The sequence below is a fragment of the Microchirus variegatus genome, assembly GCF_963457635.1.
Source record: "Microchirus variegatus genome assembly, chromosome: 11".
In the NCBI taxonomy this organism is placed as follows: domain Eukaryota; kingdom Metazoa; phylum Chordata; class Actinopteri; order Pleuronectiformes; family Soleidae; genus Microchirus; species Microchirus variegatus.
The window spans coordinates 24,242,898-24,270,897 of record NC_139812.1 but is presented as its reverse complement, the minus strand read 5'-3'; the positions used below and the strand labels follow the sequence as shown (position 1 = coordinate 24,270,897).

Below are 28,000 nucleotides of genomic sequence, written 5' to 3'. Positions count from 1 at the left end.
CATGACCCGCATCCTCAGTTCCAGCTTCCCCCTCCTCGCCCTCCTCGCCCTCCTCCTCTGCTGCCACGCTCGCGCCGAACCCCGCCGGAGTTCGTCCTCCCAGCGCCGGTCGGCCCGCGAGCCGGCCGCCAAAGTGCGCCTGGCGGGCAACTTCCTGCGCGAGTTGAACGAGGGCCGCGTGGAGGTGCTCCACAACAACACCTGGGGGACGGTGTGCGACGACGAGGTCAACATCAAACTGGCCAACGTGGTGTGTCGAGAGCTGGGCTTCCAGGCCGGCGTCACGTGGGCGCACAGCGCTAAGTATGGAGAAGGAGAAGGTGAGAGAGCTTATTACATCTCAAGTTTGTCGCTTCCTCTCCACGAGACAACCTTGTCAGACTGGGAACTCAAGCTTTCTAAACCTCTCACACCAAAGTCCATTGAAACCCTAACCCTAACCCCAACCCCAACCCCAACCCCAACCCCAACCCCAACCCTAACCCAATCAGGGTTTTAAGCTTGCGTTGATACAGGAGCTCCTGTTCTGCTGCCGCCTTATATGGTAAATGGTTTTTGTCATTTAAAGTTTAACATTAAAGTCACAAAACACTGCATTTGAAGTTACTTTTGGATGCCGCAGTGGATAAATCAGCTCCCGTGTGCCATGTATGGATGTTAAAATCGCTGATTTTCTCAAAGGGTTTTTGGGTTTTTGAAAGTGACACAAACTTGAGAGCGAAAACATAAGATACTTAAGCAGGTGTAGGTTTTATTATGAAATTATTTTGGTTTGAAGAGATTCCCTATGACTCAGACCTCCTAACTCTATCACCTCCCACACTTCCATGCTACTGTTAGCTTGCGCCCACAACCCACAACGTGCACGGTTTCACGAAAAAGACCACCAAATAAGACATCCAAAATAACTAAAATCATAAAGTGACAAAGATAACCTGTGAGATTGAAGGCTACGTCTTGTTAAGGTTGCCCGGCAGAGCAAAATTATGGAGCCGAAAAAGCCCATTTGTTTCACAATAATGACAGCATTCCCTCTGCCAGAGTCGTCGTGGTTTATGGACATTCTTTACTGCTGCTTTTAAATCCAAATTAAAGAGAAGGTAGAATGGATTGTAGGAGTAGGAGCTACTACATCACCCTGCTTATGGCTTATCAACTGCTGAACACTGCGGTGCCACCCTTAATTAGCATGCCAGTAAAAGTCAAGTGGAACCCGAATGCATTGTCAAGACCTGTCTTCAGTTTACAATCAAGGGAATTAATGAATGGTTTATTCCGTCTTAGGCCCAATCTGGATGGATAACGTACGCTGTGAAGGCTCAGAGAAGTCTTTGAAGGACTGCAAGCACAACGGTTGGGGGGTGAACGACTGTAAACACTCTGAAGACTTGGGAGTGGTGTGCACGTCGCAGCGCAGGCTGGACCAGACGGCGAGCAGACCCAGCCTCACCACCGCCAACAGGCCCAACGGCAGCCCAGCACCGCAGTGGCAGGGCCAAGTAGGCACTCGCAGGCATCCGGGATATGGACATTACGGGAATGGACATACAAATGAGGTCCCCAGGTTCCAAAGACACCACCATCTCTACCAGGTAAAGCGGTTCGCTAATGACACACGACTGCATTATCCTCGGACAGACATGTAATCGTAGCTGTGCTCCGTTGTTTCCCACCCAAGGGTAACAGCAAGGTGCAAATCGAGGAGGTCCGACTCCGTCCGATCCTCATGGCGACCAAGAAGAAAACCCTGGTCACAGAGGGCGTGGTGGAAGTGAAGCACGCTGGGAGATGGAGGCAGGTCTGTGACATGGGCTGGAGTCTGAACAGCAGCCGCGTCGTGTGCGGGATGCTCGGCTTCCCGGAGGCCGTTCAGCACAACGTTAAAACATACAAGTGAGTGTGAATTTGGCATTTGGCGGTTGACTGTTTTCACGATGGGAAACCTGCTGAACCAGCACCTGCTGTACTGGTGCTTTTCCATTATACAGTCTGAGCATGACTCGGCTTGAGTTGACTCTACTGGTTGTTTTTGCTTTTCCATTTGTGATAGTACCTTGGCATCTGCTCTGGCAAGGTTCAAAGAGAGCTGAGCCGATACTAAAATGTCAGGTCAACAGACTGTCAGAGTCAGAGTCAAACAAAATAAAGATAGATCAGTTAAAAAGACGTACAAATCCCCAAACATGCGTTAATCTCCAACATTTAGCAAAGGAAATGTCTAAAATGTAAACCACCGAAAATCGGCGATCAGGAGCCCAATCGCAACCCGTTCAATGCACTTCAGGAAGTACTGAGCGGTGCGGTGAACAAATGCTGTTGATGAACTGATTCTCTTGATTGGGAACACCAAAAAGAACTGCTTTACAAGTCACTAGTTTGTGTGTTTGTGTCGGATATAGACGTTGCAGCAGTTGTACTAGAACTGTATCTTAGAAAAGGTGTCTTTTTTACGCTCGATGTTGACGGGTCTGACGCTTAAAGCTTGAGGAAGCTACTGGAATTCAACAAAGCCGTGTCTGTCATGATGGAATTTGAAGCAACAGATGCTAATGTTGCTAAATTACAACACACAATGTCCGCCATATGCATTGGGGGCATTCTGGCCCGACAAACATCACCAGTAACAGTAAGAACGGTCTCTCGTCGTGAGAGCTCAGAAAGCAACACGACAAACCCACGACGCAGCGTGGAAACAATTGGCCCGTGCCACATTAACTGTGAATGAGAAGTTGTTCCAGTTGACGCCTCCGCACGTGAGTCCAGTCTCTTACAGCCACTTTGAATTAAAGCTCTTTCCTTTGCCTTATCTCCGTCCGTCTCTGGATGATGATAAAGCGATCCCCGTGCCTTCTCCTACTGCCCTTCTTCTACACTTTCGCTCTAAACAAAATCACTTCCTCTCACCGTCATTGCCTCCCTCTCACCCCTCACTCCCCCCCCGTGTCTTTCCTGATCTCTATCTCTATCTCCGCGGCCCTGCAGCTCTCAGACAAACAGCCCCACTTTAACTTTTAGATTCCATTGCCCGTGGTGCAATATCAGAGCGCTGATTGTACTTTAACTGTCCCATCCATACTGTGCGCGTGACAGTCGGCAAGTGCAGAGCGGTATGAGGATCTGTCGCAAAGAGGGAATTGTAGTGTGTTGACGAGAGGCACCGAGTCAAACGCGTCCCATCATATTTATTCTAATCGTGTGCGGCCACTGTGTCTGTGTGCTATAGAATCCAGGCAATCAGTGTGAGCAATATTGCATCTTTTATTTATCTATCTATCATCTTTGGCCTCCGTTAGGTACATATTTGACCCATCATAGATCCATTTTATACCGCTTCAACCTCCACAATGAGGGTCACCGGGGGCAAATTGACGCCTACCGTCAATGTAGAATTTACTTTAATCCCTGAATCTGCATGTTTTTGGACCGTGGACGGAAACCGGAGAACCCGGAGAAAACCCATGCACACACAGGGGAGAACATGCAAACTCCACAACATGCAGAAAAGGCCCTTCATTCTGTCTTTGCTAACCGCTACACCAGGGGTCTCAAACTCAAATGACCTGGGGGCCAATGCGCATCTATTGTGGTCAAGAAGGGGCCGGCCTATAGAACAAAAAGTGGGGGGGAAAAAACCCAGACATTTATTTTAAATTACATTAATAATAGTGTGGACAACTGTATTTAAAATTCGTACCATTCGTGCCATTTCGGCCACTGCCATTCGTGGCTCGGGCCCTAACAAGCATATTAATATATGTAATTGAATGTTGTAAATGACACATTTAATAATGGGATAAATATGACCAGATTTTTTATTATTACTGTTATAAAAAACATTGCTAGCAAACATATTTTATATTCTATCACCTCAGCTACACACTGTGTTTAAAAGACGCTGAGGTCGTGGGCCATGTTTTCATTATAACTTGATATTAAGTGGGGGGGCCGCATGTAATCGATTGGGGGCCCCATGTGGCCCCGGGCCGCCAGTTTGAGACCCCTGCGCTACACCAATCGTGTGGCTATTCCAGACTCCTGCCTTTGGTCACAAGACCTCGCGATGGTGAACGTAGGAGCCAGGACGTGAGAAATCGCCTGAATTCTTTCCCGTAGGTCAGAATTATTACACACATGTTTCCTTGTATCCCATCTACGGTTTCCTCTCCACTCGTTTCCTAAATAAAGGGGTAAAAAAACTAAACATGGACAGTGGTTTTTTTTGGGAAGGCTCTACTCTCAGACCACAGAAGGACCACACATTAGCACAGAATTACTCCCAGTGCTATTATAAGAACGAGCAGTCTCTGACCGTTCGCTGTCCTCAGTGGAAAGTGTGTGTGTGGGGGGGGGAACCATTTGCTTGTCGCTCCTGGAGAGCGTTGCCTGCTCTAGGTGATTCACAGTTTAGTTATTCCCCTCCTTGGTACGGCTTGCGTTAAACATCTGACTCAGCGGACGACAGACGACCGCAACATCTGCTGTGCGCTCTAGGTGCTAGATTCCTCGTGCTACTGAAACGCCGCAACAGTTGATTTATGGGCCTTTCCCAAACTTTTTTTTTTTTTTATTAACTTTACAGAAAAGTATTTCCGCGTTTGCCCTTGAATTAAGCCATCATGGTTTAACTCTCGTGTTATTGGGAACGCAGTAAAGCCAGAACTGGGAGCCTATTCTTGGAGGAGGAGGAGGACATCGCCGGGTGTCATATCTTCAATAAAAGGTCCTTCAAAAGGGGAAAGCTGTCCTGACTGTACACACCTCTGCCTGTAAAGGATCATTTATTAGAGCTCAGGCTTCGCTGCATTGCAGGTGTTGACGTTGTTCGCGCCTGCTGTGTGAATTTATCAGTCAGCGCACACAGGAGAGGAGATACAGTAAAGCGTCGGGTGAGGAGTGAGATGGGTGGATTTGGCAGCTCACCAAGAGGGAAGATATGATAGAGGACAGGGACGCTGCGGCGGCTCGTGGCGCTCGGAGTGATGCATGCAGGGAAAAAACGAGGGGTTGCGACTCCAGAGGCGGTTCTGGAGTCAGTTGGGGCCCTAGGTAAAAATTCCCAGGGGGCCCTTTCCGACCAGTGTTCATCACCATTAGGTTATAAATAATAATAATAATAATAACGACATGGAAAAACCTTGTAATTTTGAAAATAAATATGTGATATGTATGTGAGAATATAAATATATAGAACAATAAAATACTGCAAATAACTAACATTATAAACGTATAAACAAAATATAAAGTATAGAAGTTAAATAGATTTCTTGGGGGCACTAAACCCACAGCAGGCAATTCCTCATGACCACCTTTTAAGCACTGCTTCAACTCGTTAGCATTAGCGTCAGCTAGCGTTCTGACGCTAATGTTAGCTGCTGTGTCTGTTAGTTAGAAAAAGTAACAGTAACAGCAGTCATTTACTGTTAATGTTATCATTATATCATTATCTGCGTCAGCAGCGCCACTTACAACTGTCTTTCTTTCTTTTTTCTTCATCCTTTTTTTCTTCCTCTTCTCACGACCTGATCGATAACTAACTCTTCATTTTCCTTCAGCTTCGTTTCCAACTTGCAGAACGATAACTTCACACAGGTTAACGTGAGGTGGGGCCCCTTTAGGGAGGTTTCCTTACTGAGATGTCATTGCACATCGCTGGTCACTGCACGCTTCAGTAAAAACAGCCCTCAGGCTCCGAGTGTTGGGGGGGCCCCCTTTCGGTTCGGGGCCCCAAGCAGTTGCCTGCCTTGCCTGTTCTGTGAACCGTCATGTTTTCGTGTTTTCGTGTTTGTTTCCAAATCTGGAGTCTGGAAACAGGTGCACATCTGTACATGTTTTCAAAACTTCAGACTAAGGTTTAAGGTGCGCGCGCCACGCATGCTAGCCCGTAGCCCGACTGACATAAACAAACATAACCGCTCTGTTTTCCCAGAAACCTGATTTATGGGAAAGTCGAAGGGAATTTCTCCTCTTGACTTGAAATTGCTCCTCCCGTTATAATTACAAAAAATGTGAAGTGAAGATGTTTTTCGGCGCGAAAGAATGCGAAGACGTTCTTCATGTTCTTCGCGTTTACCGCACGTTTTTTGCCAAAACAGCGAACAGGACCGCGCGCGATGCACCGTTTGACCACATTCAGCCAGTGGCAGTGCCCTCGTCGTTCCTCTCCACTCCGTTCTTAGAAATCCCAGATCATGCCATGTCTCTCAGCTCCCCGCGTCTCTTGAGATGATGAGACTCTGAAGATGCTGTAATTACAGGTCGGTCTGGACCGAGGCTCTTTTCTGGGTTTCTGCTGAGGGTGAAAAAAAACACACACACCCCCAATTATAGCTGTGTATGCGAGAGAGAGAGAGAGAGAGAGAGAGAGAATGAGAAGAGGACGAGGACGATGGTGAGAGAGCAGCGGCAGTCGGTGGAGATCTCATTTTGGCTTGTGACGGTGAAATATGTCCAATTACAGCAGCAGTTTGCAGCGCAGGCCCCCGCTGTGTCAGCAGCTGTCCGTCTTCCTCTTGTCACCGTAGTGATTTGGGCGACTTAACCTTTTTTTTTTTTTTTACGTTTAATTATGTTTCCGCTGAAATTCTCCTTATGACCAGGGTATCATTTCTAGGCCTTTTTGGGTGACATTTTGTGCCGAGTGTGGTTTTCCTGTCTGATTGTCTGTGTGATCCTCCTCAATGACCGTTCATTGCCTCTCTCTAATTTATAATCCCATCTTTTAATTTCTACATGCATGCCAGTGGCGACTTGTGTGGTTTGGAGCAGACCGTGGAAGCAGCTAGCTTAAAAAAACCAAGTTGAATCACAGTGATTTTTCTTCTTTTTTTTTTTTCTTCTTCTGTTGTCTGGTGAGATTCTTTTTCAAAGTAAACAAAATATTTCACAGCATCTTAAAATATGCTGTGGATGTGGGAAATTGTGTAGAACAGGGGTTCTCAAAGTTTTGATACCTGAGGGCCAATTTAAGAACCCAACGTTGGACTGAGGGCCGCCAAAGGAAAAAAAACAAAATTTGTAATAATTTTAATGACCAGATTGCAGTTCTACAGTTTACACTGTCCAATAAACATTTAACAAGCTAAGTAGCTCCTGGATTAAAGGTGCCATATGTAAGAACAAAAACGGTTACTAAATTGAAATTCAAAATACCAAGGTCTTTTAGGTTTAGTTTTCTGACGTAACTGGCAACCCGCGGTCGCAGCTGAGACTCTACTGACTGCAATGATTGGTAGACGGCGGTAGGTGGCGCCACATGCCAAAACATGATTTCAAAACATAAACGTGATTTGCAGTCTGCAAAATATTTTTGTTTAACGCAAATATTTTGTCTGTACTGTTGTTGTTGGTGAGTTCAGTTTGTTATATGAACATTATTCCTGAGTCTCTGTGACATATTAGGAGGATTTTATGGCCTCCAGAACTTGCAGTTTCGGGGCCCCCTGGTGGCTGTGGGGCCCTATGCAGCTGCATAGTACGCATATAGCAAGAAACGGCTCTGTGGAGAGGATTTTCTCCGCGTTCTCCAGTTTCCTCCCACAGTCCAAAAACATGCAATATGGGGATTAGGTAAATTGGACACCGTCCAGAGTGTGACCCCCGCCTATCGCCCTATATCAGCTGAGATTGGCCCCCGCAAACCTTCATGGAGGATAAAGTGGCTTCTTAATCTCCATGTGAGACTGGTGGGGCGGCGCCCTGGAACGCCCCGGGCCGCCCCACACTGCATGCATTTTATTGTCCTTTTAAAGGAGTTTAGCGTTAAACAGAAACAAGCGTTGAGTCGGAAAAGAAAAACTTTTCATTCCGCACTCCGCGGCTCATGCAGTAGTCGTCCTGCGTTTGGTTTGTGATGAGGGGAAAATGGTTTGCTGATTGGTCTGTGGTGAGGTCACAAACAAGTCACAGACATGTTTGCCTGATGGGAAAATGTGTGAGTGTGTGTATGTGTGTGTGTGTGTGTGTGTGTGTGTGTGTGTGTGTGTGTGTGTGTGTGAGTGTGGCTGCACCGGCTGACCCCCGATGACATGTTACTGCAGAACCACATGTTAGAAACATTGAAGTTGTTTTTTGTGTGTGAGTGTAAATCAAGACGCCGAGCAGTTTGGAATGCAGTCAAATTACAGCAGCGACGTTTGGCTGTTTTTAGAGAAGCAGAAATGTAATTTTTACGCTGATGAAATTGTTTTTTCCGCCTCATCTCGGGGGGAATGTTTGACAACGGCTTTGAAGAATTGTTATTTAAAGCGTTGAGATTTCATTTACAGATGTTTCGTAATCTCAGCTGAATAAACTTTCAGACTCCTTGATTTACAAAAAAAAGAGAGGTTTTTCTTCTTACCTGATTTTGGAAAGTCTATGACTTCACACAACACACACACACACATCACTAACAATGCTTCTCTTGATTCCAAGAGTGAGGATTAGTTTGTTTTTAAACGTTCTCTGCCTTTATTTTGACGGGAAACATGACGAGAGTTCATGCCAGAGAAATACAAATATTGACCCTGCCTCTCCTTTCATACATGGAGAGTGTGTGTGTGTGTGTGTTTTTAATGAGAATTTCTTCACCGAAGCCAATTTAGGAAGCCGCACACCTGCGATATCAAAGCTCTGTGTTGTGTGACGGAGCTGATGTGGATGTGGTGTGATGGTACGTGCACTTTGCAGCCGATTTTCTGCCAAGAGAACAGAGGGTTTTCTTCTTCTTCTTCTTCTTCATGTGACTACTTATTGGTGCATAAACGTCTGTTTCTCTCAGAGCCGCGGCCTCGTGCCAGAGGTTTTGTTTGGATACTGGTGTTTGGTCAAACCCTGTTTTCCCAGAAATGTTGTCCATCGCTGATGTTGGATGTTATGAAGTGCTTTGAAGGTTAACAACATAGTTCAAAAAATATATCTCGCGGGTTGGTTTTTGTGTGTGTGTGTGTGTTTTTCTAATCCTTTTATAGATGTTACACGCGGAAGTTTCGCAATAGCCAACGCAACAGTTCCTGTAATCAAAGTCGGCCGGTCGTGTTTTCAGTGTTCAGTGTCTGGCACGATTAGGCCAAAAACTACAAAAGTGATTTCCATGAAATGTTCTGGAGAGTTGCAGCCACGACCCGAGACATCCTACCATTTCCTACCACTTTATCCTGCTTTCTGCAGATTCAGATAATAATGCAGATTTAAAGCGGACCTAGACCGGAAGTTCCAATTAATGCTTTTTTTTTTGTGTGTATCTGCGTCATTACCTTGTTTAAGAAGCCCTGAAGGTTCAAAACAAACATTTCAGTCACTGCTGAGAACGCTGTGTTTTATTTTAATCTCGGTTCTCAGCGAGATCTCTGAAAAAACCCGGTCCGGTTACGTAAACAGCGGTTCTCCTGAACAGCAGATCCTCCTGCTCCGGGCACTAGTCCGGGCACATCCGGTTTGCGTACATTGAACCGCAGAAGAAGAAGAACGTCCGTTGTGGAGGTGTTTCACGAGCAACAGTGTCTTCTGACTCTGGGTCAAACTCATAAAAAGGGACTGCGGCGGGGAGTCGTGAAGAAGCTATTTTTAAACATTGCTAAAACAATGTTTTGATAATGAGTAGCAGTGCATCCACCGTTCCAGAGGGGGGAGCTGCGCTTCTGAGAGCTTGGGTACTTCCGGGTACTGGCCAATCACAAGACTCTGTCTTCTGGGTGAGAGAGTTGAGTCTCAAATCTCGCGGCTGGGAAACACCGTCAGAAAAGAGAGATTTCTATCGGCTCGTTTACAGCAACTAGGATGTTTTTTACCATAAAAACAAGTTAATGTATGTAAGTAGACCTCAATAACTCACATATATGTGCAACAGGACCACTCTATGTGAGCTTTAAATCTTTGACAGAGGCATGTGTGGGTCATTTGGACCGAGCACATTCCTGTTTGCTCATTGCTTGTGTAGGTGGACACAGGAAGTGCTGTCGCCGTATAGTTCAGGAACATATGATACGTTGACCACTTATTCTATACATAAACACAGTAAATAGCCAACAGTCTGCATTCCAGATGGAAATACCGTATGTGCAATGTGCTGAACCCTACGAGGCAATAAAGAGAGACCAAAATCCACCGAGAGAACACAAGAATAGAGCATTCTTCTTCTTCTTCTTTTTTTTTTTACCAGTCATGAACATCAATGCACCTAAATTTACACGCGTCATCATAAAGCCACATGCTCGGCTTATTCCGGGCAGACGTTAAATTTGGATTTTTGAGATCAAGTGGGGATCTGAGCTCTCAGTCGTCGGTAAATGTGTTGTTCACATTGTCTAAAACAAAGCATATCTTTTTTTTTGGGGGGGGGGGGGAGGCGATACTTTTTTTCAAATACGTGCAATAAAACTGTGACAGAACTAACGTCCGTCTTTTGTTCCTGCAGGAAAATCTGGGACACCAAGGTCGCCGATCCCTCAACAAGGTAATGAAACATCTCTAAAGCGTGTTTGACGATTGTGTAACTCTGAAATACTGTCAGCTGTCACACTTCATTTAAAGACCTTAAATATATATATATATATGGATTTAGATGCGTGCCTATAAAATGGTACAGAATCCCGTATCACATCTCATACCCATAATGCATTAAACTAGAATGTTTCGTCCCATTTGGTTTGGTTGCTTTCACACCGGAGGAACCCGACCAAAGTAGGGCAGATAAAGCCCCAAGACCTGCCTGAAGGGGTAGTCTCGGTGCGCACCAAAGTACCGAGATTACATTCAAACCGATGCAAAGGGACCGAACCAAGGGACCAAACACGTTTGGTGCGCACCAAAAGCTGTAGGTGAGAAAGCACCTGAAAAACACTTGTTTTTTCCTTCTTCTTCTTCTTTTTAGGTTGAGCATCATGGCAAAGAAGAAGGGATTCTGGGTGGAGAAAGTCCACTGCCTGGGCACCGAGAACGCCCTGTCGGAGTGTCATGCTCAGCTGTCCATCCCCCGCAGTCCCACGCCGTGCAAGAACGGAAGACACGCGGTCGTCAAGTGCGTAGCGGGACCCCAGTTCGCTCGCATCTCCTCAGGAAGACCCCAGGCCCCTTATCCAGCTGTGGTAGGATTCATCCACTCAAACACACAACACCAATACGGTGCGTGTTTAGATATCTGCAGCAAACTATAATCCCTGTGTCGTCCCTGTACAGCCCGTGCGTCTGAAGGCCGGCCCCAGGCTGGGCGAGGGTCGCGTGGAGGTCCTGCGAGACGGGAAATGGGGCACCATCGTGGACCACATGTGGGACAGAACCGCATCCAGCGTGGTGTGCAGAGAACTGGGCTTTGGCTCGGCCAAGGAGGCCTTGCAAGGAGCTTTCATGGGTCAAGGTGAGAGTTTATCGAGTTGTTTTCTTGAACGTGTTTTTTTGTGTGCGTCATGGTTTTCTAGAAGCAGCGAGACATTTTTTTTTCCAGGAAGTTTTTGTCTCGCGCAGACGCCACACCTGTCTGCTCTGACCGATCAGATAATGTATGTACGCTCGTGTTTATCTCTCTCTCTTTCTCTGACTACGTATGTTAACTTGCGAAGCTGTTGATTACAGTATCTGCCACTGTGATTATGCGAGTGTTTCGCCAGAACTACCAGCTGCACAACACACACACACACACACACACACACACACACACACACACACACACACACACACACACACACACACACACACACACACACACACACACACACACACACACACACACACACGTACAAACTCGCACACTAAGTGTAACACTATAAGCCATGGTGGTTTGGTATTTGGTAACTAAAGCCACAGACATAATCCTGTTGGCATCGAGCGAGCTTTTTCATTCACCCGCTGAGTGCTTTGGTCTTTTTTTTTTTTTTTTTCCTTTTAAATTTGAAAAGTTCTTCCAGCTTTGGTGACACACAGATTCGTCAGTGTCCAACTGCACTGCAGGAGTCCCACCCTTCAAGAGATGTTGGGATGGCTTCCCCCAAGCTTCAGGCTAGTAGATCGTAGTTTGTAATCATGCTGATTGAGATGGAAAAACGGGGCGGACAGTCTGCGGATTTTGCTGCACAGATGCTGGTGTATCAGATATTTTCGGCACCTGGCTTCAAACTATTTGTCATCTGGTGTCAATCGGCACCTTTAGTCACTGGGTTAGAGTTCAGATGACGATGTAGGGGATCAGGGATAATCAACTAAAATTCGAATAGGTCCACTTTGAGAAAATGTCCTCAAGCAAAGGTCCGGAACATCATAATGTCTAACTTGCGTTATTATTTAGTAGTGGGATATATACTGAAGTAGCCTGAACTGTCAGATCAAATACAGAAAGAACAATTCAAAAACATTTGGACAATATTTATTGTCACTTTTATACAATTATACAGATGTAACACTGAACATATGTATTATTTTCTTCTCTCTTAAAGGAAAAGAAGCTCTGAGAGTGCTTATTTTCTGTGACCTAAACACAACCCCATTTGATGGGGTTGTGTTTGGTCAAAAATGTTGTTCTTCTCTTGCTGTAAACTCTCTTTTCTCTCTGTCTTCTCTCGCTGTAAACTCTCTTTTCTCTCTGTCTTCTCTCGCTGTAAACTCTCTTTTCTCTCCGTCTTGTCTCGCTGTAAACTCTCTTTTCTCTCTGTCTTCTCTCGCTGTAAACTCTCTTTTCTCTCCGTCTTGTCTCGCTGTAAACTCTCTTTTCTCTCTGTCTTCTCTTGCTGTAAACTCTCTTTTCTCTTGCTGTAAACTCTCTTTTCTCTTGCTGTAAACTCTCTTTTCTCTCTGTCTTCTCTTGCTGTAAACTCTCTTTTCTCTCTGTCTTCTCTCGCTGTAAACTCTCTTTTCTCTGTCTTCTCTCGCTGTAAACTCTCTTTACTCTCTGTCTTCTCTCACTGTAAACTCTCTTTTCTCTCTGTCTTCTCTTGCTGTAAACTCTCTTTTCTCTCTGTGTCTTCTCTCGCTGTAAACTCTCTTTTCTCTGTCTTCTCTCGCCGCAAACTCTCTTTTCTCTCCGTCTTCTCTCGCTGTATCGCTCACTCGTCTCCCTGTCTGTCACTCGCCATTTAGCGGGATGCACAGATTTGATTGGCTTTTAGATGGCTCGAGTCGAATGCAATTGGTCAGTGGATTTCCGGATTCGCTCAACCAGTACCGTAAAGTCTAGAGAAGCTGCGCCGGTCAAAATAGAAGCACCTCGTCAACATTTGAAATACTTAAATAATTTATTCACTGTAGGTCCAGGTCCGTACAGGACGGCGTCTGGGTCCGGACTCGGACCGCGGTCCGCCTGTTAGTGACCTCTGGTGTAGATTCTCCTAAAGTCACTGAATCAGTAGCGACTGGACCTGTGACCTTCAGAGAGTTCAGGGTTCAGGTTCATCGTGGATCCAGTCGTCGCCCCAAAAGCGTTCAAATTTCTATTTCTATTTGTGCCTCACATGATTATGTGTGTGTGACTGCACCATATGTGTATAATAAAATAAGTCTCACAATTATATAACGTTCAGATGTGGCTCTGCAGTTTAGGTTTTGGTTTGACAAATGACACATTTACCTTCCACGGGTTCCTGACTGTCTCACCCCTGGAAATGCCGGTTTCCTATCCTATACGAGTTCCTTCACACACACAATTTGGAATTACATCAATTTTGAGGGAATTATTGCTTAAAATGCAACTTTGCGGTCATAATTAAACATCCTCCAAACCTCAGATTGCATTTTAAACGACGTTAAATGTAAAATTTCATGTGTAGCCGCTCATTTACTTCATCTTCAGTGCTTCAGTTGCTACTTCCAGTCCAGCTTTTTATTTCATAAACAACTTTACCCAACCGCGTTTAAGTGTGTGTACACAAAACGTACAATTTGACTTGGGTTTTTTACTTTCCTCTCAATTCACTCGCAAGGCAAAATGTCAGCAGATGTTGATATAAAGCTGACAGATACAAGGACAACACAGCTGAATGATAGAGAATGATGTAAGTTACTGCTTGTTTCAGTCATTGGTTTAACCCTAGAATGGGCAAACGAACTATTATTTGTGTTAGCCCAAGATCTTAGAAACGCATGGATTTCACCAATCAGCAGAGATCTATGGTAACTAATACATGGTAATTTGATGAAATCACATCTAAAACATGCAGGACAGGGGTCACCAGGGACCAGGAATGGGAAACACTCTTTATAAATGTTCTACAATGTTCTAAAAATAATGTTTCTTTCACTTTATATAAGAATATACACGAAACACAGACATGGAACCTCATATGGTGCCTTCATGGACCTTGATTGAGTACCCCATAAAGGGTTAATGGGTTAACGTTGACATGCTTTACGAAAAACAAAAACTTTAAAAACTATACTGTGTCACCATTGTACTCATGGATGAATTACCACATCCTCTAATGATCAAAATCCCTCTCCATTTCAGCCCGTTTGCACACATATGAACCAAAATAGCAGGTGCACTGAGAACCTAGCACTTTGTCATGTTTTGTTGTACTTTTTAGACAAATATACTTCTCTTACTCTTACTTTCTCTCCCTCTCAGACACCCGTACGCCATCGCGGGATGATTGCACTTCAAAGCCCCCGCCCCCATCCTATCCTCACTCAGCTTCTTGTCTCTAACACAAGTCTGTTGGACATTTTACTGGGACGTATAATTTTCTCAATGTGCTCAAAGGCCACATAAACGCAGGCCTATATGTTGCTGTCGGAAAAAAAAAACCTAAATTAGACTCTTTGATGAAAGACTCACAGAGAAAACCGTCCCTGAAAGGCTGAATTGTTTAAACATGTAGTTTTGTACAAATGTTTCGCAGTAAATTCTATTTTTTGGTGTGTGGGGGGTTATGGGTCATAATCACGTTGTGTTACACTTGATTCTGACAGAAAAACTCTAGACTGTTTGTCTAAGCTGTACACTCTTAGAAATAAAAGTGCTAAGTAGAACCATATAAGGTTCTTCGGCTTGTCCTCATAGGAGAACCCTTTTCAGGAAGGGGTTTTAAAGGGTTCTCTGGATCAAAATGGTTCTTACTGAAACCATTAGTGTTACCAAGAACCCTTGAAACACAAATGGTTCCAAGTAGAACCTCAGCCCTTGTAGAAGAACACTTTTGGAACCCTTATATCTCAGAGTGTACACTTAGAAATAAAAGTGCTAAGTAGAACCATATAAGGTTCTTCGGCTTGTCCTCATAGGAGAACCCTTTTTGGCTCTAGGTAGAACCTTTTTTATAAAGGATCCACCCGGAACCCTTTTGGAGGGTTCCACCAATAACCCTTTTAAAACCCTTTATTCAGGAAAGGGGTTTTAAAGGGTTCTCTAGATCAAAATGGTTTTTACTGGAACCATTAGTGTTACAAAGAACCCTTGAAAAACAAATGGTTCCAATTAAGACCTCAGCCCTTGTAGAAGAACAATTTTGGAACCCTTATTTCTATGAGTGTACACGAAATAAAAGTGCTAAGTAGAACCATATAAGGTTCTTCGGCTTGTCCTCATAGGAGAACCCTTTTAAAACACTTTATTCAGGAAAGGGGTTGTAAAGGGTGCTCTGGATCAAAATGGTTCTTACTGGAACCATTAGTTTTACCAAGAACAGTTGAAAAACAAATGGTTCCAAGTAGAAAAGTGCGAAGTAGAACCATATAAGGTTTTTCGACTTGTCCTCATAGCAGAACCCTTTTTATAAAGGTTCCACCTGGAACCCTTTTGGAGGGTTCCACCAAGAACCCTTTTAAAACGCTTTATTCAGGAAAGGGGTTTTAAAGGGCTCTCTGGATCAAAATGGTTCTTACTGGAACCATTAGTGTGACCAAGAACCCTTGAAAAACCCTTTCTTCGGGAAAGGGTTTTTTCAGAATCAAATGGTTCCAGGTAGAACCTCAGCCCTTGTAGAAGGACACTTTTGGAACCCTTATTTCTAAGAGTGTAACAAAACGACCCCACAGGATTATTTATGATGAACAAAGGTGATAAAGGTTGTGGTCGACTGGCTGGAGATAATCCGGTGTGACAGAGATTCTTGGCTCCCGATGTGGTCTCACTAATCTGATTGGTTGCATGTTAAGGCCACATTATACTTCTCCGACTGCGTATGCGTTATCCGTCTGCGTCACCACGGAGACGCCTCGAGCATTTATACTTCTGCGTCGTGGTGACGGACACTCGCTGCAATTTCCCGCCCGATCAGTAGGGGTCGCTGCGCAAGGTTGTTGTGCTTCTGGCTACAGTGAGCAATGGCGTCCGAGAAAGAAAGAGAGAGAAAGACTGTTGTTGTTGAAAAAGTGGCCGTTTCTCACTTTTCTGTGTCACGGAACGCAGTTTTAAGATAATTTGAGGCGAGAAATTGGCCATTTAGAGTCTAAACATGTGCTGTGTGTGTTAAGATATGACGTATTTATAGTTCGGCAGCGGCGTTATCGGCGGGGATCAGCTCCGCCTCTGTCAGGACGCCCGGAGCGCACTGAGAGCCGGCACAGAGCAGCTTAGCTCGGCCTGTCCTGAGGACCAATCGCAGCTCTTGCCGTCTCCGTAGTCCCTTGACGGAGTGACGGACACTTAAAAAATATTCCGTGCACCCGGAGACGACGCAGAGGCTCTTCGACAGGTTCTGCGTCGACGCAGAGGACTCTGCGTAGCTACGCAGAGCACTTTACGCAGGAGTATAAATTGGGCTTTACACTGACTGACTGCATGTGTCAGCCTTTAACTCTCTTGTTCGTGGGTTTTGAAAATCCTGTTAGAAAAAGAAAACATTGTGATGCTGGTTAGCTTCTTCTTCTTCCACCTAAAAAAACCCCAAAAAAACCCAACAAAAACCCACAGGCAGACGCGACTATTTACAGCCTTACATGATTTAGTAATTGGCTGAGAAACAGAGACCCATCTGACGACAGTACGTTTGTGTTAGGGTTTAAAAAAGGAAGACAGCCCGTTGGAAATAACAACACTGTGCACACACACACACACACACACACACACACGCTATATTAATGTGTGTAATTTCAGGGATGGGAAAAGAACAGGGTTTCCCTTGTAACCACGAACCCAACTATTCGTCCTATTCTCAACAAGAATGTGACCGATGTTAGCCCTGTTTCCATATCCGGGATTGAATTTTTCTAATCCGTCCAAATGATCAGTGGCATCTGCCAATTCAAATTATATGGTAATTAAGCTCTAACTGCATCTTGTAAAAGGCTAAATTTAAGATGCCACATTTTGGATCACACACACTCATCATTGCGCTACAGCGTCTGCGATCGTTATTAGACGTTTTATGCCGATTTCATAATGAATTTTTTTTAAATTGATTTTTGAAGTTTTGAATCAGAGAATAATTGAAGCTGTGTTTGGACTCCATCTGCCAATGTTCTGACTCCCATCGTCATTACTTTTATCATCACCATCAGTGTGTTAAATTACAGGGTCACTGTTTCTATTTCCTTACTTGACCAAGATTGTTATTTTACCGTGTAATTTTGCTTGGGAAGTACACAGACATATAGTGGTCTATACATACATCAGGGACTAAAATGCTGCTGTGTGGGTGTGTGTGTGTTTGTGTGCATGTAAAGTGTGTGTGTGGCCACTTTTCTTGGAATTTTTTTTTTTCAGGCTTTTTTTTTTATCGTGGATGTCCCAAAACTAAGGCTTAAATACAACGTGTCACCGTTCATTTTCGAGAATCCTGCAAGCCGGGGGCCCCCCGTGTTCGTCTTGATAAGTCAAACACTGGGAGCGTGGATGTACTTTGTGGCCTTTAGCATGCAGATAGAGACAGAAGTGGTTTGCATGTGTCATTTTCATACGTACGAACCCACACATGGTGACCGGTTTGGGGAGTAGAACCCTTCAATCTACCAAAACCAACAGAGAGACAGATTGGGTTCGGCTGCAGTTTGGTCTTCACCCTCTCAGTCATCGTCCTCTTCACCCTGCTTTGTTGGGTTTTCTCGCCTCCCCCACTCCCTGGTTTTTGTGGTTTTTAGGATGTTTATTTCAATACTATCCAATTTCCCACTTTGCAATTTGGTGCCTTTTGTTTAAAGAAAACACTGAAGCCATGGTTTGTTCCGTTTTGTCACATCATAGTGGCAGCAGGCTTCAGAACACCATCTTTCATGTTGTTTGGGGATTATTTGGGTTTTAAAGGACAAACAAGTACCAGTAAAAGCCTGATGTGTTCAACCAGGGTGGTGAACTGCATACACAGTGTTGTTGTTGTTGTGCCAAAAGCAACACAATGGTGGCAGTGAAGTGTGACAGATGCCAAAGTAGATGGTTGGTGGAGCTGCTGCTTGTCGTCATGACAGATAGGAACTTTCTGACGAGTTGAACAAAGAAATCTCACTCAAGTCAAGGGAATACAGAGTCTCACTGGTGTTCTTTGTGTGATAAGGTGTTACCATCTAACATCTTCATCGACCCCTTCTGCAGGCACAGGACCGATCCATATCAACAGCGTCCAGTGTATGGGGTCAGAACGTTCCATCCTGGACTGCTACTTCCAAGAGGTCCAACCGTGGACATTCAAACATAGCCAGGATGCCTCGGTGCGCTGTAACATCCCCAAGACCGGCATGGAGAACACGGTGAGAACACTGCTTACCACTCGCGCCACCTTTTGTAAGTGCGAAGTCGGCCATTCAAACCCAGATTCGATGTCTTCTAGGTGAGGCTTGCTGGTGGTAGACTCCCCTCAGAAGGCCGTGTGGAGGTTTTGTTGGAGGCTGGCGGTCGCAAGCGCTGGGGCTCCGTCTGCAGTGAGAACTGGGGCATCAATGAGGCCATGGTGGTGTGCAGACAGCTCGGCCTGGGCTTCGCTGTCAGCGCTCATGAGGTAAAACAAGATCAGCGAGTATGTCACTTTAATGGGTTAAGGATGTCCTGAAGAAGAAGAAAACAATGGGGCACTCCCACTTAAAACTTATTCCGGTAATGTTTAAAATATCTGACTTTCGTGGACAGAAGCATCAATCCGCCAAGATTTGTCAAACTCTAATGAGCAGTGCCTGAGTTATTGATGGAGGAACAGTCAAATCGATGTGTAAAAAATGGAGGCCAATCCATTGTCACAGCCCTTATATCTACTTTGTTGGACTTGATGGTACTAGTCACTTTTCTGTAACGTATGACCCCCAGGAGACCTGGTACTGGACTGGTGACCCGAATGCGGCCGAGGTTATCCTCAGCGGAACACACTGTGTGGGCACAGAGCTTTCGATTCAGCAGTGCCGTCGCAACAACCACGTGCACTGTCCTCGTGGGGGCGGAACTAAGTCTGCTGGGGTCAGCTGTTCAGAGAGTAAGTCGAGCTTGATCGTCTTGCAGCTCGCAAACGTCTCCTCTGGCTGTTGTTGAGTCATAACCCTAACCTCTGACATCCGACTTCCCTCAGCGGCGCCTGACCTCGTCCTGGATGCCCAGCTGGTCCAGGAGACAGCCTACCTCGAGGACCGACCCCTCCACCTGCTGACCTGCGCCAACGAGGAGAACTGCCTGTCCTCGTCCGCCGCCAGGATGAACTGGCCCTATGGCCACCGACGCCTGCTACGCTTCTCTTCTCGCATCATGAACCTGGGACGCTCTGACTTCAGACCAAAGGCTGGGAGAGACAGCTGGACATGGCACCAGTGTCACAGGTATATATTAGGACGTGAAGGGCTGTTTAACCTCTTCTTCACGGTTGCCCCCGGTACCGTCAGACGCAGCAACAAAAACCATATCTAACTTAAACACAAACACAGACATGCTGCATACCCACAGAAACGTCAGAAACTCTAAAGCTCATATAAACCATTCTTATGTTTGCGAAACACAGTTAAAACACAGATGGATCAAACAGCAGGAGTGGAAAAAAAACGCCACAGCGCACACATTGAAAAGCGACACCGGAGCGTCAGCGTGATTATGTAAACAAAAAAAACACGTGTCGACTAGACAGCGGAGAATTCCAGCGGTACCATTTTTATCACTCTACGACCAAGATTCACGGATCCAGCCCCAAAATAAGAGCAAAACAACAACTGACTTTCAAGAAATACAAGCAGGAATGTTGTCTTACCTTTGGCACCAGTTTATCAAAACAAGTTATTTCCACCGGAACAAAACCACTTCTAATGAAGAACTACACTTTCCAGCATGCTTTGGGGACAAATCCCGGTCTGATTGATCATTATAGAGCGACATTAGATCGTTCTGATTAAAGAAGGGCGAATGTCCGCACAAATGCGTCATATGCATTTATGTCCTTTTGATTCGTTAACGAAGTGATTTGGAGACCGGGGTCAGATTTGACTGGTTTAGAGGTTTAAAACGAGCTGTCAATCACCCTTATTGACCAAGGTAAGCCAGAGCTATGGCGCTGCGTAATTGAAGACGCTACAGAGTCACAGAGTTGTTATTATGCACCGCACAGGGAGCATCGATTTACAGCGAGTTATCATATTTTTTTTTATTTTTTTTTTCAAAACAAGTTCTTTTTAGACCTGTAGTGACATATAAATAAAATTAAATGGGTTTTTAATAATTTGGAATCTCAAATGGCACAGATGGTGCCAAGCTGTGCCAAAAGAGAGAACGCCCAGACATCTCTTTACTAAAACCTCTGTAATTTTACACTGTTTCATTTCAGCAGCATCAGACTTTGCACAGTTCATGTCCACGTTGTTACTTGACCTCCATGTGTTTTTAAGCTCCTACTGCATATTTTAAAGGTGATATTTGCTTTAAAATGCAATATTTTTTTAGGCCAGAGGAAAAAAATCCTTCAGTTATGCTGTGCTCCATGTACATTTACTCTGACACAGTGGCATCTACAGTGAAACTTACACCTCTGGTGGAATCTCACAAGTGTTACCAAGATAATCCACATAGAGCTTGTAACTGCAGAGGTTTACTCTATTTAGTTTGGGCATGTCATTTTCGAACAGGGACTCCAAAAAGAGGGTCAGGGAAGAAGTGGTTAAATATGTCCTGAATGTGCGACGGTGGCACTCGCCCTTGTGGTTAATCTTTTGATAGAGCTGCAGTTTAGAGAGCGTCCGGGACACAGGTGAACTGTGAAATGTTCCGACACACCTGCTCTCGGCTCCAAATAAATTGCTTATGCACGCATTAATGTCATTGCTCTTTCCAGGTTGTGTGTAATTTTCAGTTATATTTAATGTAATTGCATTCAATTGCTCACCAGGAAAAAAAAGAAAAACATGCCCCGGCGTGACGTGCCAGGATTTAAGAGCGAGAGGCCTGCACGGCACGCGGCAAACATAAGCGCCTTTGTGTGTCGCGGGGGCCCGAGCAGCATTTTGTGTGTCACTTTTAAATGGACGACATGTCGTCCTCAAGTGTACCCTTGACACGTTCCACTTAACCTCTCAGTTTATTCCACTGTATGTTGGTTTTCTTGTCAGACTGCGTCTCTGTGACGAGAGCCGGTTAAGCGCGACCCGAAGCGGAGCCGTCGTCTCTTCAGACTCATTAGCTGCGACTGCAGCACGTGTCAAATTGCAAATGACGGCTGAACCGTTGCAGTTGCCGTCAGGGTCAGGTGTAATACAAAGCACAGGGAAGCCCATGCACGGCTCAGGTCCGCCTCAGTGTGTTACAACAACACGTCACATCTACGGACGTGCGTTTGAAAGCCCTCCATTCACTCAGGACGAGCGCAAAACTGAAACAAGCTTCTGAGGGAGGTGTTGCGGCGACACCCATGCTCGCGTTCAAGCGGTGAGGTCATTCGGGCTACAGGCGAGCCATAGGGAGCCAGTGTTCGGGTGGTGTAAATGCACACACTCAGATACAGTATCAGCCAGATTTTTTACCCTCTGTCGTTCCAGGCACTACCACAGCATCGAGGTGTTCACGCATTACGACCTGCTGACTCTGAACGGCACCAGGGTCGCCGAGGGACACAAGGCCAGTTTCTGTCTGGAGGACACGTATTGCCCTGATGGTAATTTTCACCATTCATTAGTCAGAGTGAAACAACTTGTTCCTATTAGTGACAGTAAATTAATACCAGCAGTTTTAATGACAGCTAATTTAAATTTTTAATGTTTTAGATCGCTCATGTGCATGTTCATATGTGCATATCAGAACGCTCCTAGAAACAATAAGAGCTGAAATTAGCTTTTGATGTTACGACTGATAATATTATTATTATTATTGTGTTTTAGGAGTCCAAAAGCGGTTCTCTTGCTACAACATGGGTGACCAGGGTATTTCTGTGGGCTGCTGGGACACCTATCGCCACGATATCGACTGTCAGTGGGTTGATGTGACCGACGTGCGACCAGGAGACTACATCTTTCAGGTCAGATGTAATTCCGTGTCATCCACACGTGCCCTTTCACAGTTTTGGGTCATTGTGGTTCACGAGAAAACAAAAGCTTACTCGCCAATCTCTCATCATTAGATGTCAGAGACATGCTGTCAGTGAAAACTGTTTTTGAAGCTCTGTCCCACTGAAGCTGCATTGCAACCATCCCTCCACATCGTAATCGTAATCATTTTTAAAAACATTTCTTGTTTATTACAAAGAGCCATATGTTTGGACTGTACGTCGTCAACAACACTCGTTCTGATCTGTTAGCTGTGAATTTGTCGGAAAAGGAAGCACGGGGAAAATTGACCACGATCCCATTGGACAAATGTTCTAAAAATACTTGAAACTTAAAAAATTATTTACACAGAAAAAAAAGCCTTAATTCTTAGACACTACACCATTTACTTTGGGTTTTATGGAAAAGTCAAGTTAGCAAGAGTGAGATGAGAGGACGTCATGCTCTCGTCTTGTATAGCAAACATGAAGGTAGTAGTGTGACAAGCGAGTTAGCTTAGCATAGCACAAAAAAAAAAAAACGTCTAAGCTCAGTTGGTAAAGAAACTTATCCATATCAGTCAAACATTAAGTAAAACGCTTGATAAAAAACATACTCTAGGATAATATGCTTTTGAGGCACCATTTTGCCTTGAACAGAGTCATGTTAGCAAGTTACGGCCCTCGTTTCCAGTTTGTTTTGCTTAGCTAGCTTACTGGCTTAAGACAAATACGACTTTTTGACTTTGGATAAAACTGGATAAAACTGACAGTGAAACTTATATTTTCCTAACAAAGTATACTATGCTAATTAATTAGCTTTTGAGGCACCATTTTGCTTTGAAAAAAGGCAGGATAGTTAGCTATGGCCCCCTGTTTCCAGTGTGTTTTGCTAAGCTAGCTTACTGGCTAAAGACAACTGTCAAATTGATTAATTTATTGAAAATGTGGCGTAATAAAGCTGTCTTTTTTCCTGTATTTGATGGTTATTGTCAGAACAATTTCACTATAATTTAAGACATGAATATCGCTTGTGTGATTATAATAAATAAAAAGACTAACCAATGCTGTAATGGCGGTGCCACTCAATGGTGGAAAACATAAATTGGGCACAGGATTTGTCTTTAGTTGTATATTTAGCAAACATCATCTGTCTCTCTCAGCAAAAAAAAAAAAATGAAATAGCATGTTCCCCAACGCTTTATTTAACTTCTATATGAGGTCACAGATATTGTTCATAAGCGAGAGGTTCACAGGCTGTCATGGTGGATGTCATTGTGGCTGCTTGAGGTTTCCATTATGTTCAAATTAAACATTCTGAGCTTCCCCCGTCGTCGCAGTCATCACCTCAGCCATTTCTCTGCGTCTGTCATTACCTTGACCTGGGTCAGTCAGTCGAGTCACTGCGGCTGCTCGACTAAAACACATCAAGGACTCCGTGTCCCATTATGTCCTATTTCCTGCTCCGCGCTCACCATGGCATGCAGCAGCCCTCAGATCTCAGTACAGTAGCACGCTGCAAATTACATCCCGGTGCTGTGGAGGATCGGCTGTAATGGTTGCAACTCGCTCGTCTGAGAGTTCACACTTTTCTTTGTAATTACACTTGAAGATGGATGGATGGATTTATTTAATTCACTCATAATAGATGTAACTCACGCACACGTAAACGCACTCTGTGTATTTTGGGCATGTCGAGCACGTTGTAATTACAACGTGGTGCGTCGCTACGGAACGCGGAGGCAGAAATAGAGTTTAAGATAAACGAGGAAGACAAAAAATAAATTTGACGGATGTATTTAATGTGAAAAGGTCAGGTTTGGTTTTAGCTTGAACGGCAATAACCGAATTTAGAAGAGGAGTTAAATGCATATCTAGGCTACAGAATTGGAAAAAAAAATACAAACCGCTTTATTACAGCCGTGTTATTTCACTCATCTAGTAAAGTGAGTGCACACGATGTCTGACTCGTCTGATACACATTTACACATTCCCTTCCCTTGAACCACCCATTGCTAATGAAACGTCAATTACCCAAATTAACTATTGCCTCCCTTTAGTCAAGCAGCACCTACTCTCTCCCTTCCATTAGGAACGGCTAATTTGCCACCGAGGAATTCCTCCTGCCCTGTTTTTATTTTTATTGCCACTTTCTTACCGAGCAACACATTCTGGCAGTGAACCAACCTCCTGCAAAGGCCTCATACACTCGGGTCCAACGCTGTAATTTAGCCCGATTTTAAAATTAAGAGACAGTTTTTTTTGTGCATTCATGTACTTTTTTTTTTCTTTGAATGTTTTCCTGTCTTTTTTTTTTTTGGTGTAGCTTGCGCTCGTTCTCCCTGTCGCCGCTTGTAACCTGTACTTAAAGAGGGTGTAGCAGTTTACAGAGCAGCTATTAAGAGTAAAATGTCGTCTCAGTATTATCACCAGACCAGATTAAGAGAAACGGTTGTATCAGCAGTTACAGAGCTACTCTTCAAATGATAGACTATTAGCACAGCAGCTATTAAAATAAGACAGATTTCAGACACATAAATATGCAGAGGTGGAAAAAGTACTAAAATAAAAAACTAAAATATAAAAATAATATATAAAAACACTAAACTCAAGTAAAAGTACCAATACTTTGATGAAATATTACTCAAGTAGAAGTAAAAGTAGTCATCTGAAAATGTACTCAAGTAGAAGTAAAAATTAGTTCATTTGAAATGTACTTTGAGTAAAAGTTACTTAGGGCCAATTCCAATTCCTATCTTAACCCTCAATCTTAACCCTTAATCTTAACTGGCCCTCAAAACCAAGTGTTGAGGGTTATTTTGTCACTTAGAAATGGGACACCCCTTAAATGCAGATATGTCTTCAGACTGTAGGGGGCAGCATAACGCGAAAGCTACGTCAAGTCTGTCAACTCCAAAAAAGAAGAAGAAGAAGAAGAACACATTTACGTCAGGATTATTTATTACGATCCGTTTGTCAGTCAAGTTATTAGGTTGTCAGTTAGTTATAAGATGATACTCATACAAATACCACAACCACGGACATATTCAGCTGAAAAGTAAACGATAGCAAACGGTCGCTTGTCCGCACCGGCCGGCTATTAAACAAAATAAAAATCGTAAAATAAAAATAAATGTTACGCAACAATGACGTCAGTAATCCATAATATGGGCCTAAACTAAGATAATACAATGGTTTTCATCATTTTTATATCTCTATTAACAAAGAAAATACTTCATTTGTAGCGTACTCGTTTCGCCGCTTTCGGCGCCATCTTTGTTATGTGAAAACACGCAATGCATTCTGGGTAGCCCTTGCTCCCAAGGGTGGTCTCGGAAAATCTCAATATTGAGGGCGATACAGCCCTTAAACTTGCCCCTCAACTTAATTTTTCTGAGACAGCACTTGCACTAGAGGGAGCATTTTTGAGATTGAGGGTTAAGCAAGGAATTGGAATTCACCCTTAGTTACTTTGCGTGGGGTGTGAGGGTAGTAGAAATATGACAAGGGGTCAGAAATCCAAAACTATTTTGGAGCTCACGCGCCCGACGCGACACATTACATAACTTTTGGCGTAGCACCCTCTATGTTCAGGCGGTGGTGCTGGTGCTAATCACATCATCATTCGTCAGGTTCTGCTGTATTTTCCCCCTTTTACTCAGTAACGGATAGGATTTATAAAGTAACTAAGTACAATACTTGAGTCAATACGTACTCAAGTAAAATACTAAATCCTGATTTTAAATTGTACTTAAAACCCCCCCAAAAAATTCAATACAGTAACTTGAGTAAATGTATTTCGTTACTTTCCACCTCTGTAAATATGCACAACTACACTACTACAATAGGCTTCGGTCCTTGTTTTTTACCTATATTAGTGTGAGGAGCAGGAGCTGGAGGCTAAATTGTGGAATAACCACATTCCATGAATCAGCCAGTTGCCATGTTTAATGTGGGCTGAAGTTTCTTTGTTTTTCGTCGTTTTCATACGCGTTATAAAATATTTAACAATGGGCTTTCCTCAAACAATCTGCCAATGTGAGCCGGGCTCTGCATAACACATGGTAAAATGTGTTTCAGACAGGAGTTGTCAGACTTAGCTGTGGACTATCAAGTGAACATCTTTCCGATGAGAAAGCGCAAAAAATAGGAATACGGTATGGAAAAGTCATTCAAGCCTTTATAGATGAGAAAGGGTTGACTGTAAAGACCGAACCAGCCATGAGTGCTGTTTAATAGCAGGCCCTCGAAACTATTTGCATCCGACCGGTCTTCATATTAAAGGCTTTGTCTGTACCGTATGTATAGAAAGGAGAAAGGAGGGCTTGATTTCATCTCAATTTGTGTTTCCTATATCAACAGTTAGCAAATTTACGATTCAAATAATGACCACCAAGCAAGAAATGATACAGTACACGGTCACTGCTGACCATGTACTGTATTATTGTAGTAGTCAAGGAATGATGTGGTTTCCTCATCATTCCTTCTTCCTTCATCCAACATTTTCCCAGAGCAGTGAAATGTGGAAGCGTTCAGTCACATCATCGTGCCTTATTTTTTTGCCAAATCTTTTCCCATCACATTACTTTTTTGTGATCATGTTTATTTATGTACAAAATTCCAAAAAAAAGGCTGATATAAAGTTACCTCAACATACAGGGTTTGATGAAAGTGAAAAACAAGGACGTGATTAATGATTTTGTCCCACTGATGAAACACACGGCTGCACTTCACAATTAGCATTTAGCTTTGTATTGCTAGAATAGGGGTAGTATTTTTGAAAAATTGTGCTTCCCAACCTCAGTTTCCCCTGAGTTGGGTTAAGGTAAGGCTAGAAACTGCAATGCTAACTCCACACTTTATAGATTCACCTGTACCTCAGTCCCATTCATTCCCAGAATGTAAACAGTGTCCGCCATCTTTGCTAACAGTTACGCTAACAGGACTGAAGTGTCACTGGTGGGGACCAGGTGTGCAAGAATGAAGATATTGCTCAACTCAGGGGAAACTGAGGGTTGGGGAAGACAATTTTCCCAAAATTCTACCCCTATTCAAGTAATACAAAGCTGAAAAACGGTGTAGTAAAGCACCCCTTTAGGGAACAGCCCTATGTTCCGAAAGCCTGCGAGCCATACGCTCGTGGGGGAAAGCGCGGATTTATCCCCAAGGTAATGTTCCAGACGGACCCGGCATCAGTCGATGTTTGTCAGGGTAATCGTAAGGGTTAGGGTTAGGGTTAGGATTAGCATTAGCATTAGCATTAGCATTAGCATTAGCATTCTGTATTCTGTAGGGCTTTCGGAAAACATAGGTGTGTAACCTTCCTTTAAGGTGACAAACACCTGTGGTGATTCAGAAACAAGCTCGTGAATATAAACATCGCGTTTGTTTTGCAGGTGGAAGTCAACCCCTCGATGGACATGGCCGAGTCCGACTTCATGAACAACGTCATGAGATGCCGGTGCAAATACGACGGCCACCGAGTCTACATGTACGGATGTCACGCAGGTGAGGACCCGACGCCTCGATCAGCTTCTTCTTTACTTCATTTTATTACTGCCTACCTCTCCTTTGCTTTGTTGTTAATAATAAAATGTTTTTTGTTCCCCTCCCCAATAGGCGACGCTTACAGTGCAGAGATCGAAGACCTGTTTGAGCATCAGAGGCAAATCACCAACAACTTTGTGTAG

General features: G+C 44.1%; 1 protein-coding gene across 1 annotated transcript; it reads left to right on the top strand.

Moving 5' to 3' along the window:
* Window position 1: 1 nt before the first annotated feature.
* Window positions 2–28,000, top strand: loxl4 (lysyl oxidase-like 4; the record flags this gene model as incomplete). Its single annotated transcript, XM_083898134.1, has 14 exons — window positions 2–320; window positions 1,285–1,592; window positions 1,679–1,893; window positions 10,394–10,432; window positions 10,850–11,063; window positions 11,155–11,332; window positions 18,428–18,582; window positions 18,663–18,830; window positions 19,133–19,295; window positions 19,389–19,632; window positions 21,829–21,944; window positions 22,168–22,304; window positions 27,707–27,818; window positions 27,930–28,000. 14 exons carry the CDS (start codon window positions 2–4, stop codon window positions 27,998–28,000), a joined length of 2,439 nt encoding a protein of 812 aa, XP_083754260.1.